The 14,703-nt window shown below is 37.6% G+C and overlaps 1 protein-coding gene across 2 annotated transcripts in view; it reads right to left on the reverse strand.

Annotated features, from left to right (window-relative positions):
• The window catches only part of LOC123317124 (histone-lysine N-methyltransferase PRDM16-like), a 62,016-nt gene that overhangs the window by 36,971 nt on the left and 10,342 nt on the right, over positions 1-14,703 (reverse strand). The window contains exons 1-2 of one of the 2 annotated variants that reach the window (XM_044903508.1): positions 5,643-5,651; positions 5,547-5,574 (exon numbers count right to left, since the gene is read on the reverse strand). The exons of the other annotated variant lie outside the window; for it this stretch is intronic. Coding sequence (XP_044759443.1) covers positions 5,547-5,574; positions 5,643-5,645 — 31 coding nt within the window. The 5' untranslated portion in view covers positions 5,646-5,651. Of the gene's footprint in view, positions 1-5,546; positions 5,575-5,642; positions 5,652-14,703 lie in introns of those variants that run through there. 2 annotated transcript variants of the gene reach the window in all.

Here is a 14,703-nt window from a genome sequence, read left to right on the forward strand (position 1 = left end):
ACCCACATCGAGAGATCGACAAATGTCATCGACGGGTTATACCCCTGTCCCGTGGAGGACGAGTAGGCCATGACTCGGTTAGGGCTGTATCACACCTCGGCATTGTTATTAAATAAGAATAACAACATATTATATGTTAATGTAATTCGAACTGCGTTTGAAATGTGACATCCTAGACTGTTTAAATTAACATTTGATTTAGGCGTCAACTCGATTATGGGCAGTACTGGGATCATTGTTCATATGATAATACTCTCGCATTATGTAATTTTTATTTCGCTATCGTCGGGACGTTACTAGGAAATTGGACGGGAAAAATGGCGCCCAAGGTGGATGCACTATTGAAAGCTAATGATTAATGGCGGTTGTTTGATGAAGAACGGCGCAGGATGCGATGGAAGGTAGATCAGTGGGTTTGGGGCATTTTCTTACGACCTACTGACAATCTCTTAGGAATTTCACTTTTCGTTCAACTGTCAACTGTCAACAACATGAAGTGTCTATGAATCACTCAGTAACTGCAGTATCGTTTCTTTTTGACATGATTCGATGAAAAGTCTAGCACATTCGAAATCATGGATTTTGTAAGGAGCCTATGTGACGAACATAATTGAAGTTTATACAAACTGATAGAAGGCATACCAAATCCAGTTATTCGCATGGAAAATACAATAGATCAGTACAATATCATAATATGCACTAGCTGGAGGAGAGTTAATGTTCGTTATCTTCTTTGGCTTACATCATTTGTAGATTTCAAAAATATTAACCCGAAGATGCAATGCATATATTGCAGTGGTTGGGAATGGGTATCTCCCGAAGGAATTAACAGATAATTACAAGAATGTTAAATTCTTCAACAAAAATCATCTAACATCAATATAAGTAAAAGGAATTGAAGGAAGTTTTTAAGTTAAGATGCAACTTTACCGTTGAACAAAAATTTCACATGAATAAACAAGTAACAGGGCAACTTGCGCGTATTTGTGGCTATTCATCTTAATACATTGATGAAATAATAATAATTAGGTATTTATTAGTACCTTAAGATTTTTACATTGTATAGGGCAAGTCAAATGGAAAATAGAAAAATCCATTTTAGGGAACTTATTCTCCGATGACATTTCGAAAATCCTGTAGTTAATTTTTCGCATTAATTCACTCAAACATAAAATTCTCAAATGCCACCACTTTTGGGTCTCCCAATAGAAGGAAATTCTCCGTCATCCTCTTCATTCACAATATTTCTGATTGTGGAAATATCCAGCTGAAATATAAGTCGTTTAGATTCAGATGAAACATTATATAAATTCTCTCACATTAAATATGTTCGCTACCGTCTGACGTATTGTGGATTTTAGAATATCAGGGTATAACTATTTGAATGAGCGGACCTGAATTCAAAATAGCACTTCCTGAAACCCTGTCTCTTTTTTCAATCACTTTCGGCATTTTCGTAATAAAAATTGATATTAGTTGTGGCAACGGCGTTATGACGTTAACGACATTTCATGAGTGCCAACCTAACTTCGTTCTAGTTATAAAAACTTGAGAAAATTATTTCATGGCCAACCGACTGCTAAAATAAATTTGAATGAAGTATAGATGATCTTGTGAGACAGTTGTGGCTCTTGTTCTTACATCCCTTTGCAGCACTTCCTCACTATACTAACTAAACTTGAACACGCTGCTCTGTTAGATTCATCATTCATGCGAGATTACGCCGATTGTGGTCGTCTCAGACAAGCCGGTGATCGGAAATTTTAATTTATGATATTTTTCACACTCCATAAACACTCTGAGCCATGTAGGGCTACCCGGACCGTGTTCTGAGATGACGTACTGCCGGGATCGGCGATGAAACATTTGCTCCGGTTTTCAGGAAACGCGGTTCATCTCCGCGTCGACTATATTGCGCCGAGAAGAATATTTCAGACGAGTCGCTGATGCATTTTTACGATCCGGTCGCTATCGATGCCTTGGATATGGACGTGGATGGCAGTTCCTTTTCCGGAGTGAGTTGTCAGAGAAATGCTCCGGTTTTTTCGATCGACCAATGGAATTTGACGATGTCGCATTTATCTGGCACTGAGGCGAAATGGATCTTTGAGTTAGGTGCTTCACACGGTATTGTTTGACTTGAAGTCAAGAGCTATTGTACTGTTTTTTCTGTAGAATGTTCAACACTCTTTGTCCCTAAGAATAACGTTCAAAAAGTGAAGTAAGGCATTTGAGCTTCATCTATCAAATAAAATAGAATGTTTATGCTAAAGTTAATAGATGTTGAACAATTAAGAGCGCAGGTAGTGTGGTAGTATGTCCTTAGGTCCGCTTTCTGTGTTGATGATGTTGACGATGACAGAAAAGACATCGTAGATACAAGTGTTACACGTATTCCCAAAGAGCAAACCTTCTAGTGACAAATGTCAAAGTTTCATCTATCTCGGTCCAACCGTTCGATCTTGAGGAAGTTCTAACTGAACCCAACTTTTTGGGAATTTTTCAAAGATCACCTTCAGAGTGATTTATCTTCCAGGAAAATTATCGTGGATTCAAATGTGACACATATTCCAAACGAGAAACTCTTCTAGTATGAAATTTGAAAATTTCATCTATCTCGGCGTAACCGTTCGGTCTTGAGGAAGTTTTAACTGAACCAAACTTTTTGGGAAATGTTCGAAGGTCACCTTTAGAGGAATTAATCTTCCGAAAAAATTATCGTAGATCTGAACGTGATACATATTCTGAAAGAGCAACTCTTCTAGTGAAAAATCTGAGAATTTCATCCATTTCGGCACAACCGTTCGATCTTGAGGAAGTATTAACTGAACCAAACTTTTTGGAAAATTTTCGAAGGTCACATTTAGAGGAATTAATCTCCCAGGAAAATTATCATAGATCTGAACGTGATACATATTCTGAAAGAGCAACTCTTCTAGTGAAATATCTGAATACTTTATCCATTTCGGCACAACCGTTCGATCTTGAGGAAGTATAAACTGAACCAAACTTTTTGGGAAATTTTCGAAGGTCGCCTTTAGAGGAATTAATCTTTCAGGAAAATTATCGTAGATCTGAACGTGATACATATTCTGAAAGAGCAACTCTTCTAGTAAAAAATCTGAGTATTTCATCCATTTCGGCACAACCGTTCGATCTTGAGGAAGTATTAACTGAACCAAACTTTTTGGGAAATTTTCGAAGGTCACCTTTAGAGTGATTTATCTTCCAGGAAAATTATCGTGGATTTAAATGTGATACATATTCTGAAAGAGCAACTCCTCTAGTATGAAATTTGAGAATTTCATTTATCTCGGCGTAACCGTTCGGTCTTGAGGTAGTTTTAACTGAACCCAACTTTTTGGGAATTTTTCGAAGGTCAACTTTTCTAGGCGCAAAACAAACCCTCAGGCACGCCTCTGAACGGATTTCTGCAGAGCAGATTGGGTGTTTCAAGAGCCCAATGCGTACCCTATAACCTCGCAACAAGACACAGGTGATTTAAATAGTACAATCTACGCGGCCATAGTTGGTACACTGGAACAAGCGTATCATTCTTCGAAAACATACAGGGAAAGTTAGAAACATCTAGTCGGCCGGAATAGTCGATCAAGAGCGGACCGAGGTGCCAATCACCATCGTAAATATATCGGCAGTATACGGACTAACAGCCGCAGCTACCTATATTATCGACCTGGCTGCCTTAACGACTTTTATAGGCCATTAGCTTAATAAGCAAACTCCAAGATAGAAAAGCTGCGCTGCGTGTCTAGAATGAGATTAATTCCGATGAGATTTTTATGATTTCAGTCGCAATCAGATATGTCTTTGGCTGCTTTATGACGTCGTGATATTTCCGATTGAATATCTCAATTACATTTGCCGATTATACGCTGGAGTGTGTGTGTATGTGAGATGAATGCAGATCGGAGAGGTGCGTTGTACAACGTCTTTCGCGGTTTATGTGAAATTATATTTATGTCGTTCAGGCGTTATTGGCTATCTGCGAAATGTGACAGGGAACATGATATCTTCGAGCTGTTCTACTCGTAACGTCAACTTATGCCAATAAATTCTCAACGCTTTGAGAGCGGATCGTCTCTAGTGGATCTGGAGTTAGGCAATGGTGAAAATCGACCACATTGAGCTCCCATGAATTCAGCAACTTGGTTGTGCTTTTATTATTATTATTATTTGAACCGGGATCGTTGTGGCTCGGTTAGCGACCATGTAGATCTTTTGTTTTCTACCCTACTCATTCATAGGAACCCATGGAGGTCGTCAATAGTGTAGATAAAACCGACAACATCCTTAGGGTCCTTGGCTGTCACCTCATGAGTAACCAGGACTTGTTTCCCCATATAAATGGTTCTTAGGCAAGCTAGTTTTGGACACTTGCATACCATGTGTTCAGCTGTTTCTGCTTCTGCTCCACAGAGCCTACAAATCTAATCTGCTGACTCTCCCATACGGTACAAATGATTTGACAGCAGACCCACCACTTTAACAGTTTTCTGGTGTAGGTCGGTGAAATCATCACAAATTTCTTTGACTGAGTAAGTCCAGAAGTGTTTCTCCAGAGGGTTATTCTGTTGTTCAACTCCCATTCTTGGACCGCTGCCTTATATTGATTTTTTCCAAGCCCACAAAAAGGCTAAGGTTCAGCAGGTGTTAACCTTGATGCTATTTTTGCAAGTTCATCGGCTTTTTCATTTCCTTCAACATCACAATGTCCTGGTACCCATAGTAGAGTCACTTTGTTGCCTCTGACCAGTTGCTTTATGGTATTTCGGCACTCCCATGTCAGCAGAGATCTCTGACAGTGTGATTCCATTGACCTTAGCGTGACCTGGCTGTCCGTGGTGATATAGATATGCACCACCTCTTTGAGGTTCATTTTAAGACACTCCTGAGTGCATACGTAAACAGCCAGTGTCTCGGTCTGTAAAATAGAGGGTTCACTTCCCAGAGCTTTAGAGGCTCTCAGTTGAGGTCCATATATGCCAATGCCGATGCCCTTTTTTGATTTATATCCATCAGTTAACCACGTGGATGAATTTTTGTCCAAACGATTCACGAAATTATTGTACTGATTGTGCTTTTGGGAGAGTTATCCGACGATATAACATTTCTTGTTCAAAATATTTGACCACTAGCTGATTCTTTTCAATTTCTCCCCAAATGGCGATGGAAATAGTGTATAAATAATTAAACAACGTCCAACAACGAAAAAAATGATGCTTGGTGATTTTCGCATAAAACAGTGGACTTCTACTGATACTTTTTTTCTTCTTGTTGCTGATAACTTTCGACTATGTTCGTTGAATCGAATTTATTGTTTGTATCATTTGCACCTTACTAACCACTGAACATCTAACCTCAACTTTAATTCAATCGATTCTATCTCTAGCTGTTTACCCATTTTATGAGTATTTAGAGACCATAACTTCAAATTCATTCAATTCTGGAGGAAGGATATTCTCATATAGAACATTCTACATAAAACTTTCAGTAGATACGAAATTCTGCTTTCAATACTCACTCACTTTGATACTCTCCTAGCCTGATTCTCACCTACAAAAAAGAAATTATTTAAATTTCGATTATGTCTACTATATTATTATAATATGAATAATAATCACCATAATATACCGAATCACTTGGTGAAGCATCCTAATTTTCGTAAACTCGATGGCCACATCAATCCAGTTAGTGGATATTGGAGTGCAAATTTGGGTCAATATACAGGATGTTCCTAAATTGCAGGTACCAACGAAAAGAGGAGATTCCTTCAGTAATTTTAAGAGAAAAAGTCTTCGTTTCCGAAAGACAGGTTGTACAGAGCTCTATGAAATGTCGAGATTTCAAGGTTCTTTGGAAATTATTGGAATTTTCACTTATTTTTGGTCCTAGCTGTGTTAAACCCAGTGCTAAACATTTCTAAGCATGAACCATTTCGAAAAGAATAGTTATATAACATTTCACAGAGTAGAACCACGTTTAATACCAACAAAAAGTGGGGCTGACGATGAAGATAGAAGTGTTGAACGAATCGTGAAATTAATGGTGTACAAAGCAGGAATTGATATTCGATTCCGAGCAATTTCCACGCTCATTTCTCACATCTCCTGAATTATGAACGAATTATCTACGAGCTAGGAACGCATTTCGCTCCACTTTCATACCTCCCACAAACGTGTACCATCGAGCCGAAACACATTGCCGTTTTCAAGAAGCCTCGGGCTTTCATCAATCAACACAATGAAGACGGATGGACGTCTTAAGTCATAGAAGACGAAACTATTTATCAATTACCGAATAAAGACCTCCGATATATTAACATTATTAGCACCTAGCGTTCTTTGTTCGGAAGACACAAAGCTTCGGTTTTTACGCGAAACATAGACGGTTTAATCCATTCTGTGCATAAAGTGGCTTTCACCACTCGACAGGTCGTAATTGATCTATGTCTATATTTGTTTATACGGAAATTATTTGTCCTTTGTTGGCATTCAGCATTGTTTCGGGTTTTTTAAGTTTCGGGTATGAAATATTGGAAATAATAGATTGCGACCACAGAGATTTATCGGATTTACGTGTGGTCTGTGACAGCTCAAATGTCAGTACGGTAGTCTTTCGTAATTCATTCGATTCTTTTACATGATTATTCAATTCTGATTCTTCTGCTTCAACCATTGCTTTTCTGGGAAAAATCATTGAATTTTAGGAAATCGTTATTTTTCAGATTATAGGACACAGTTTCAACTTGAAATTTGACATCCTATCAGAAGAAGAAACTTACATAAAATCCATAAGAGTAATTGAATTTATGAAGCTCGGAAGAATTTTAATAAGAAATAACACACAGAAGTTGGGGTAAGTTGAGTTTTTCAAATGGCAGTTCTTCAGTTGATGCAAGGAATGGATGGAGTATGATTTGCTCATTGTTTTTTATCAATTCTCATTCAACAACTGAATTTGATGAACCCACCTGAAGAGGCTATGATAATTTCGATATAATACTCTTAAATATCAGAATAAGTAGTGCAAATTCGAGTTAGACATTTATTTGTCCTGTAAATATCGAAGGTTAATCATATTTAGTCCTGCCCTAGAAGTGAATCTTTGCAGATACAATAAGGGGGCAGTAATGTAGTTAGAAGAGCGATCAGATCGGCAAAAACTGATATAAAAATAGCAGATTCGTTCTGCATTCTCCCATGTAGGAGTGACCTTACGCAACTATCAAACAACGAAAGCATCTCACTTAATATCGAATTGAATTTATTCTTTCAACGTACCATAGCACTTTCGAAATCTGAATGTTGCTCATCTCGGGCCCACTCTTCGAAATTTGAATAATTTTGAATGAACCCATTACTATGCACGCGCTCCCTAGTCAAACAAATATTACATTGTCAATACGTTCATGAATATGTGAGATTTGTCGTATTAGTTTCGATGTAATTGAATTCAACGCCTGCTCTTCCATACGGTGAAACGGAACAATGGAAGTGGATTTTTTCCTAGTCATTCGGGTGTAATATCAATTGTCAGGTGAAGGTTGGGAAGTTATTCATGGTAGGAAAATGGGTACAGTTACACATATCGTAGTTAGGGAAAATTAGTTTTGGGTGCTCCTCTATTTTTACCTAATTTCATTCATTTTGGTCCTATTTAGAATTGGGCCGTTCCTAGGGTATAGGCTGCCTGCGTCAGCTTAAGATTTTGCCGCCCCTATGAGCACACATATAAGTAAAGAAAAGATACAGAAAAGTAAAAACTGCAGAGTGGTTTATTTCCCAAATTACTGATCCTAGAAAAAATCTAATTGCATATTCCTGATCTACGACCTAGAATTAGTCAGTAGAATGACCCAGGTCGGTATAGCTAAATGAATAATTGTTTTTTCGGACTAATTTCAGTGGTGGAACGCGGGTAAACACAAGTAGCAGACGAAATATTCGATTTTTTTTTATTTTTCGACCTATATCGATTCAGGCCCTTTTTTGATCAATTCGAGGTCGTAGATCACGAATATTCAATTAGATTCTTCCTAGGATCAGTATTTCAGGAAATAAATCACTTTTAGTGAAAAATTTCGAAAAAATTGGTCAACTTTGAGAAGGTGTAGTAGCCAGAAAAGGGACACTGGACATATGTTGATTTTTTTGGTGGTAGGTTGATCTTTTGCGAATGAAAAAATGCAACTTTTATTCACTTATCACGAACAGTTCAGATTTTGTGATTTTTTTCGCGAAGGTCCAAAATTTCGAACTTTCCATCCACCATAACTTGAAAACTAATGCTTTCAGCAAAATTCTGTTTGCATATTCGTGATCTACGCCCTGGATTTAGTAAATAATCCAGTTTTGGTGAAAATTGGGAAGATCGAAAATTTTTCAAATTTTCCATACATGTATGGAAAATTTGCGATTTTTTCGAAAAAAATTTTTGGTCTCCGATCGAAACCAAATTTATACTGTCGACTAATTCGAGGGCGAAGATGACGAATATGCGAACAGATATTTTTTTAAAAATTTATTTTTCAAGTTATGGTCGATGAAAAATTGGAAAATTTGGACCTTCGCAGAAAAAATCATGAAATCTAAACTGTTCGCAGTAGATGAATGAAAGATAGAATTTTCCATTAGAAAAAGATCCATCTATCATGGAAAAAATCAGCATGTGTTTAATTTTCTTTTTCTGGCTGCTACAGCTCCCCAAAGTTGACCAATTTTTTCGAAATTTTCCACTGAAAGTGATTCATTTCCTAAAATACTGATGCTACAAAAATTTTTCGCCTAGTCTGCATCTTTGAAGTAACGTAACTCTCCAACGGAGCGTTTTCAGACATACTCCTGGGTCCTATTTCGAGGTTCTGAACCTATTTCATCTCATTAATCCTGGGACACCCTGTATAACAACACAGCTCATAAAACACAACGATGTCGCATCACTTCTAGTCTGAAATGGCTCACGAAAAAACCCCCTCATTAAACACAGAGCTGAATCGGGCCTTCCAGCTAATTCTTCCGCGAAGAGCGACGAACAGAATCCCAACAATTTTCCCAGATCACACTAACGAAGCTGAATTTTTGCGTCCTCGGCAAATTTTCCCCTAGCTGCCGTGAAAAAACCGAAGATGGATGGACGGAAGACCAATCCAACTGTAACATATTGGTGTAGGCATTCCTTATCCTTATCCAACCTCGCTGAAATGCAGATCCCATTAATTAACGTGCTGAAGAAGACCGGAGGCACCATCTGCTACCGTTTCCAGATAATTGTCAATTGGATCTGTATCGTGGCCAATAACGTCTCATTACGCGGCCTCAGCTAATGATTCCTGCGAGATTGATTGTGAATTACTTACCAAATAAGTTTCCTAGACCGCCTGGGTGGTATATGTAAATGCAATGAAACTCTAATGGAGCAGCGATAACATTAAATTGGATCGTGCTAGTAACACCTTGAAGTTCCGATTCGATGTTGATATAGGGCAGTACACATGACTTGGAGGATGTAGGACGAGGTCTTTTCTAGTTTCCAATTTAAATTTGTATGGGTCGAATGATTTATCCTAGAATATTGGCATGGAAAGATCGCTTACGATTTCACCTAGCAAAAATTACTTTTCATCTTCATTATGACACCAATAGCATTGCAGTTTTCTCCTCAGAGAGTCTTGAAGTCTGTTGAGTTTCTTTCTTTAACCAACATCGATATATCCGAAACAAATGTTATAATTTCAATGTCAAAATATTTTATTACTCAACATATTCTCCTCTTAATTGGATACATTTATTACAGCGGACCTGCAACGTCTCTCGACCATTCAAAAAAAATGTTTCTTCTTGCTCTGCAAACCAGACCTCCACAGCTTTTATTACCTCCTCGATGGAAGGAAATCTACGACCTTTTAAACTTTTTTTCAATTGGGGAAAGAGATGATAGTCGGATGTAGCCATATCTGCTGAATAAGGAGCTGTTCAAGTAATTCAAACCCTAAATCACGAATTTTTTGCATGGCAACATGAGATTTGTGTGCAGGGGCTTTGTTCTGCGAAAACAAAACACCTTAGGATAGCTTTCCGCTTCTTTTCTTTCTAATTTTTTCCTGTTGAGTGGTCAGTAATGTCGAATAGTAATCTCTGGTTATTGTTCTACCCTTATCCAAAAATTGAATCATAATTACTCCATGACAATCCCAAAAAACTGAAGCAAAAACCTTTCCAGCAGATTATTGAAACTTCTTAGGTCTTGAAGAACCAGAGTGTCGCCATTCCATCGATTGTTGCTTTGTTTCTGGATCGTAAAAATGTACCCAAGACTCATCCATAGTAACGGTTCGGTTTAAGAATTCTACATCGTTTTCAAATCGAGCACAGATCGAACGCGATGCTTCTATCCTTGCACGCTTTTGGTCAACATTCAAACATTTGGGAATCCATTTTGCAGCAATTTTTCTCATGTCCAAATTGACGTGAACTATATGATGAACGCGTTTGTATGAAATATTCAGTGCTTCAGATATCCGTTTTTAGCCCAATTCGACGGTCTGATAAAATCATGTCATGAACTGCATCGATATTTTCGGGTACTGACACAGAAACTGGCCTTACCGATCGGTCATCATCTTCAATGGAAAATTTACTTCTTTTGAAGCTTGCAGTCCAATTTTTCACGGTCGCATACGAAGGACATTGATCACCAAGGGTATTAAGCATATCTTCGTAAATCTGCTTATCTCTTAACACTTTTAAATACAGGTACTTGATGATAACTCGATACTCCAATTTTTCGATTTTCACAATATCGGTGGACATCTTCTTTCTTTTAATTCATTGCGTAACTCTGGTTTACCCTTTTGACCTCAAACTTCACACTGACTCTTCTAATGAGTTTTTGTTCGTTGCTTTGGTAACGCAATATTTTTTTTATGCATGTAACTGGTCTAGGCTAACTAGATATCAATACATCCTAGTACAGACACCAACTGAATTTTATGGATTGTCTTCGAAGAATTTCGTTTTTTAGCACGATGCTGTGTCAGTAAGGTATCTTCCAGCAAAATCATCTTACAGCTCAATGTGATATACCTTCTGAAAGAGCAACTCTTCTAGTAATAATCTGTTAACCTTCACTGACCTCTCCTTCTGATAAGGATGATTTATACACATCAGAAACCATAAATTAGGTCTCTCCCCACCTACTAGGGGCCAACGAAGATGGTCAGTCCAAGAATTTCCCATCTTTATAACAAAACGACCGTTTAAACCCGAAATCTACATAACACAGATGGCGCATTCCCGAACCGGGCAATTCAGCTTTCTTTAATATCGCAATTAGGGACCTCTAAATGTGGAATCGTGATCTTCGTAGGTGGTTTAATTTAATTTCGTCGAAGAGGAGCTCACATCCTTCTGGAGGTCCATGGAGATCATGACCGTAGATAAGTCGAAACAAGCAACCTTTTTTGTTATAATATTCATTATTCGAGATGGTCATGAGGAGAAATTTCTGCCTCGAGTGTTACGTGGAAACATTTTGTCTTGGTTCTGGTCAATTCTGATGGTTGGCTTCCACGAAAATTTTCCATTTCTTTCGAATAGTCACCTTGCTCCAGTCCCCTTCCGAATTTAAATGGCAGAAAAAAGGAATATTTCACCCAAAAACTACTGAACTACTACGTAAAGAAGGGTGAGTTCAAAAAAATTCGTCGTCGAGTAAGAATTTTTGAGGTTGATGTTCTGTGACTGAAAGTTATCGTTCTGCTGTTGAAGTTCTATGGAAGGAAATGTATCCCACAGTCGCCTCTGATTTATAACTCACCAAACTCCAGTTTTTCGAGAATGAAGGGGTGTCTAATTGAAAAAATTTTCTAGTATTTTACCGCTCCACATCTCCATATAACGAGATTTCACATAAATGAATGAACAGTCAAAGAATGTTATACAAATCGATATACAACTTTATCATGACAATAGAAAATGATAGCTACGTTGGAATCTAATAGTAATTTCCTGATATTATCATCGTACATACTGTATTCATAATGAATTATTATTGAAATTACATGGTTTCGAATAATCAGCAAGATTCCCTGTAATTATTTCGCAGAATATCAACAGAAAACGGTTGAAAATTTATCATACTCTCAAAGCTGTCTAGCTGACCTATTAAAATAGGTGTGTATCTTCAATATGACACTAACTGGCCTTGATGGCGATTTTAGCAGAGGAAGTGGTAGACGTTTATTCAGTTTTTCGAATACTACAAGTAGCCATCAGCAATTCGACCATAAATATGTTTTATTGGTCACCAAGAGGTCTGTTCACTTAACCAATGGTTGAATCATTAAGAGTCGAATGGTAATCATCCAACGCAGTTCTCTGGTCATCTAGCGTACTAAAAAATTGTTCTTCTAGGCGCTTCTATATATTTATGCAGCGAAAATTCCATTTCCGGACCAGTTATAACCACTGAATATGAAAGAACCGCTTCTTGGTGACATAAATGTCGAAAGTGGTCTCGTAAACTACTGGATGAAGGTCATTAAAAATTATATGTAAATCAGCGTAAATATTTTCACTTCGGTGAATTTATTATATGGGTTTAATTGAATAATGATAGATTAATGATTGATGGTTTCGACTAGGTTAACCATGGAGTTATCCACTTCATCTGAGTATCGATGTCTTTCAAATTTCATCCACTGATGTTGGGGAATTTCGTTTCGAAACCAGTAAAGCATAAATTATGTTCTTTACAATGAATAAGCTCACGCATTTATTCAGATTTTGTCCAAATTTTTAGGAAACAATTTAATGAATACAGGTAGGGTTATTATGAGGGTGCTACAACTCTCTAGGAGTGCATTAAGATGTGTAAGATTAACCTCCAGAATCACGACATGAAATGTATTTCTCCTCTTTGAGAATGTATTCAAGCGCTACGATATTATCAACAGTGCATCAAACAATGTAATTAGCACTTCGTTTGAGGATGATACCGAATTAAAGCATTTTTCCACTTGGTGAAGCATATTGCCAACTGTAATTAACCTGATACGCTCTACAGATAGCGGTAATGAAACAATTGAGCACGCATATCATCACAGTTTTCACGCATTCCATTTCAGTCAATCTTTCAAGTATGAAATCAAGTGATTAGTATGTCCATAATCAGACAGAATCATAGCTTTCCCCCTTATAGGATTCTCATTGTGTATAGTCTCTCCGTTCACAATGAATATGATCGTCACTTTATCAATGAAGAAAGAAAGAATTATCAGATTGTTTCAAATTTTTATAAAATGAAACTGAAGTCGACAAATTCTTGTCTTCATATACGAAGATGTATTGATATCTAGTTAGCCTAGACCAGTTCCATGCATAAAAAAAATATTGCGTTACCATAGCAACGAACAATAACTCATCAGAAGTGTCAGTGTGAAGTTTGAGGTCAAAAAAGTAAACCAGAGTTACGCAATAAATCAAAAGAAAGAAGATGTTCACTGAAATTGTGAAAATCGAAAAATTGGAGTATCGAGCCATCTTCAAGTACCTATATTCAAAAGGGTTAAGAAGTAAGCAGATTTTTACGAAGATATGCTTAATACCCTTGGTGATCAATGTCCTTCGTATGCGACCGTGAAAAATTGGACTGCAAGCTTCAAAAGAGATAAATTTTCCATTGAAGATGATGACCGATCGGGAAGGCCAGTTTCTGTGTCAGTCCCCGAAAATATCGATGCAGTTCGTGTAAAGGTAGGAGCATCGCGTTCGATCTGTGCTCGATTTGAAAACGATGTAGACTGCTTAAACCGAATTGTTACTATGGATGAGACTTGGGTACATTTCTACGATCCAGAAACAAAGCAACAATCGATGGACACTCTGGTTCTCCAAGACCTAAGAAGTTTCGTGACCAAGAATTTTTCAATATATCCTCGTATTTGTTAGTTTGTTCCATACAAAATTAGATTTTGAGGAAGTTCCTGACAGCCCAGATGTTTCAAAGACAGAACAACGCATCGCACAGGCTCGAAATTGAATCGATCAATCAAAACCTCTATCTACGATCTTTGGAAGCCGAGCAACAATGCTGTGAAAGAAGGACCGACTGACACCTATGGATTTCACAACACCAATGCCGAAAAATACAGACAGGCCGGTAGTCTGACTTTGATAGACGCCCGCTGTCACAATTTCGTACCCCAAGAGATGACAGCTATTAAGATAGCATTATTGCATTATTCTGTTTGCTAATTTTTCACGTCCCTCTTATCTTAATACATTCTAATTATATGCATAGTCCTATTTGTGTACAGATTCGCTTAAAAACGTTGTTACGACCGTGCATGGGAATATGAAAAGTGAATTACTTAACTGTATGGGAACTGGACTGGCATCTTCTATTGTTGCCTCTTGATGGCGTTTTTAAACGACTGCAATTTTATTCAAAACGACGTTGCGGGAATATTTGGGTCAGGATTAGGATCTTTTTGTGTGTTTGTGTCATTTCGAAGTTCACGTGCCGACCTGGGGTTTTATTAATGAGAGAAAATGCGAAAGCATTAATCATTATTGAGGCGAAAAGGGAACAGCGTTTTCTAAGGAAATTGCGAAGTTTGCTTTGTCGTTACGAGGAATTTTAGACCGACTAGATTGTATGTGCTTGCTGAAAACTTAGGGAAGT

This window comes from Coccinella septempunctata, chromosome 7, assembly GCF_907165205.1.
Source record: "Coccinella septempunctata chromosome 7, icCocSept1.1, whole genome shotgun sequence".
Taxonomy (NCBI): Eukaryota; Metazoa; Arthropoda; class Insecta; order Coleoptera; family Coccinellidae; genus Coccinella; species Coccinella septempunctata.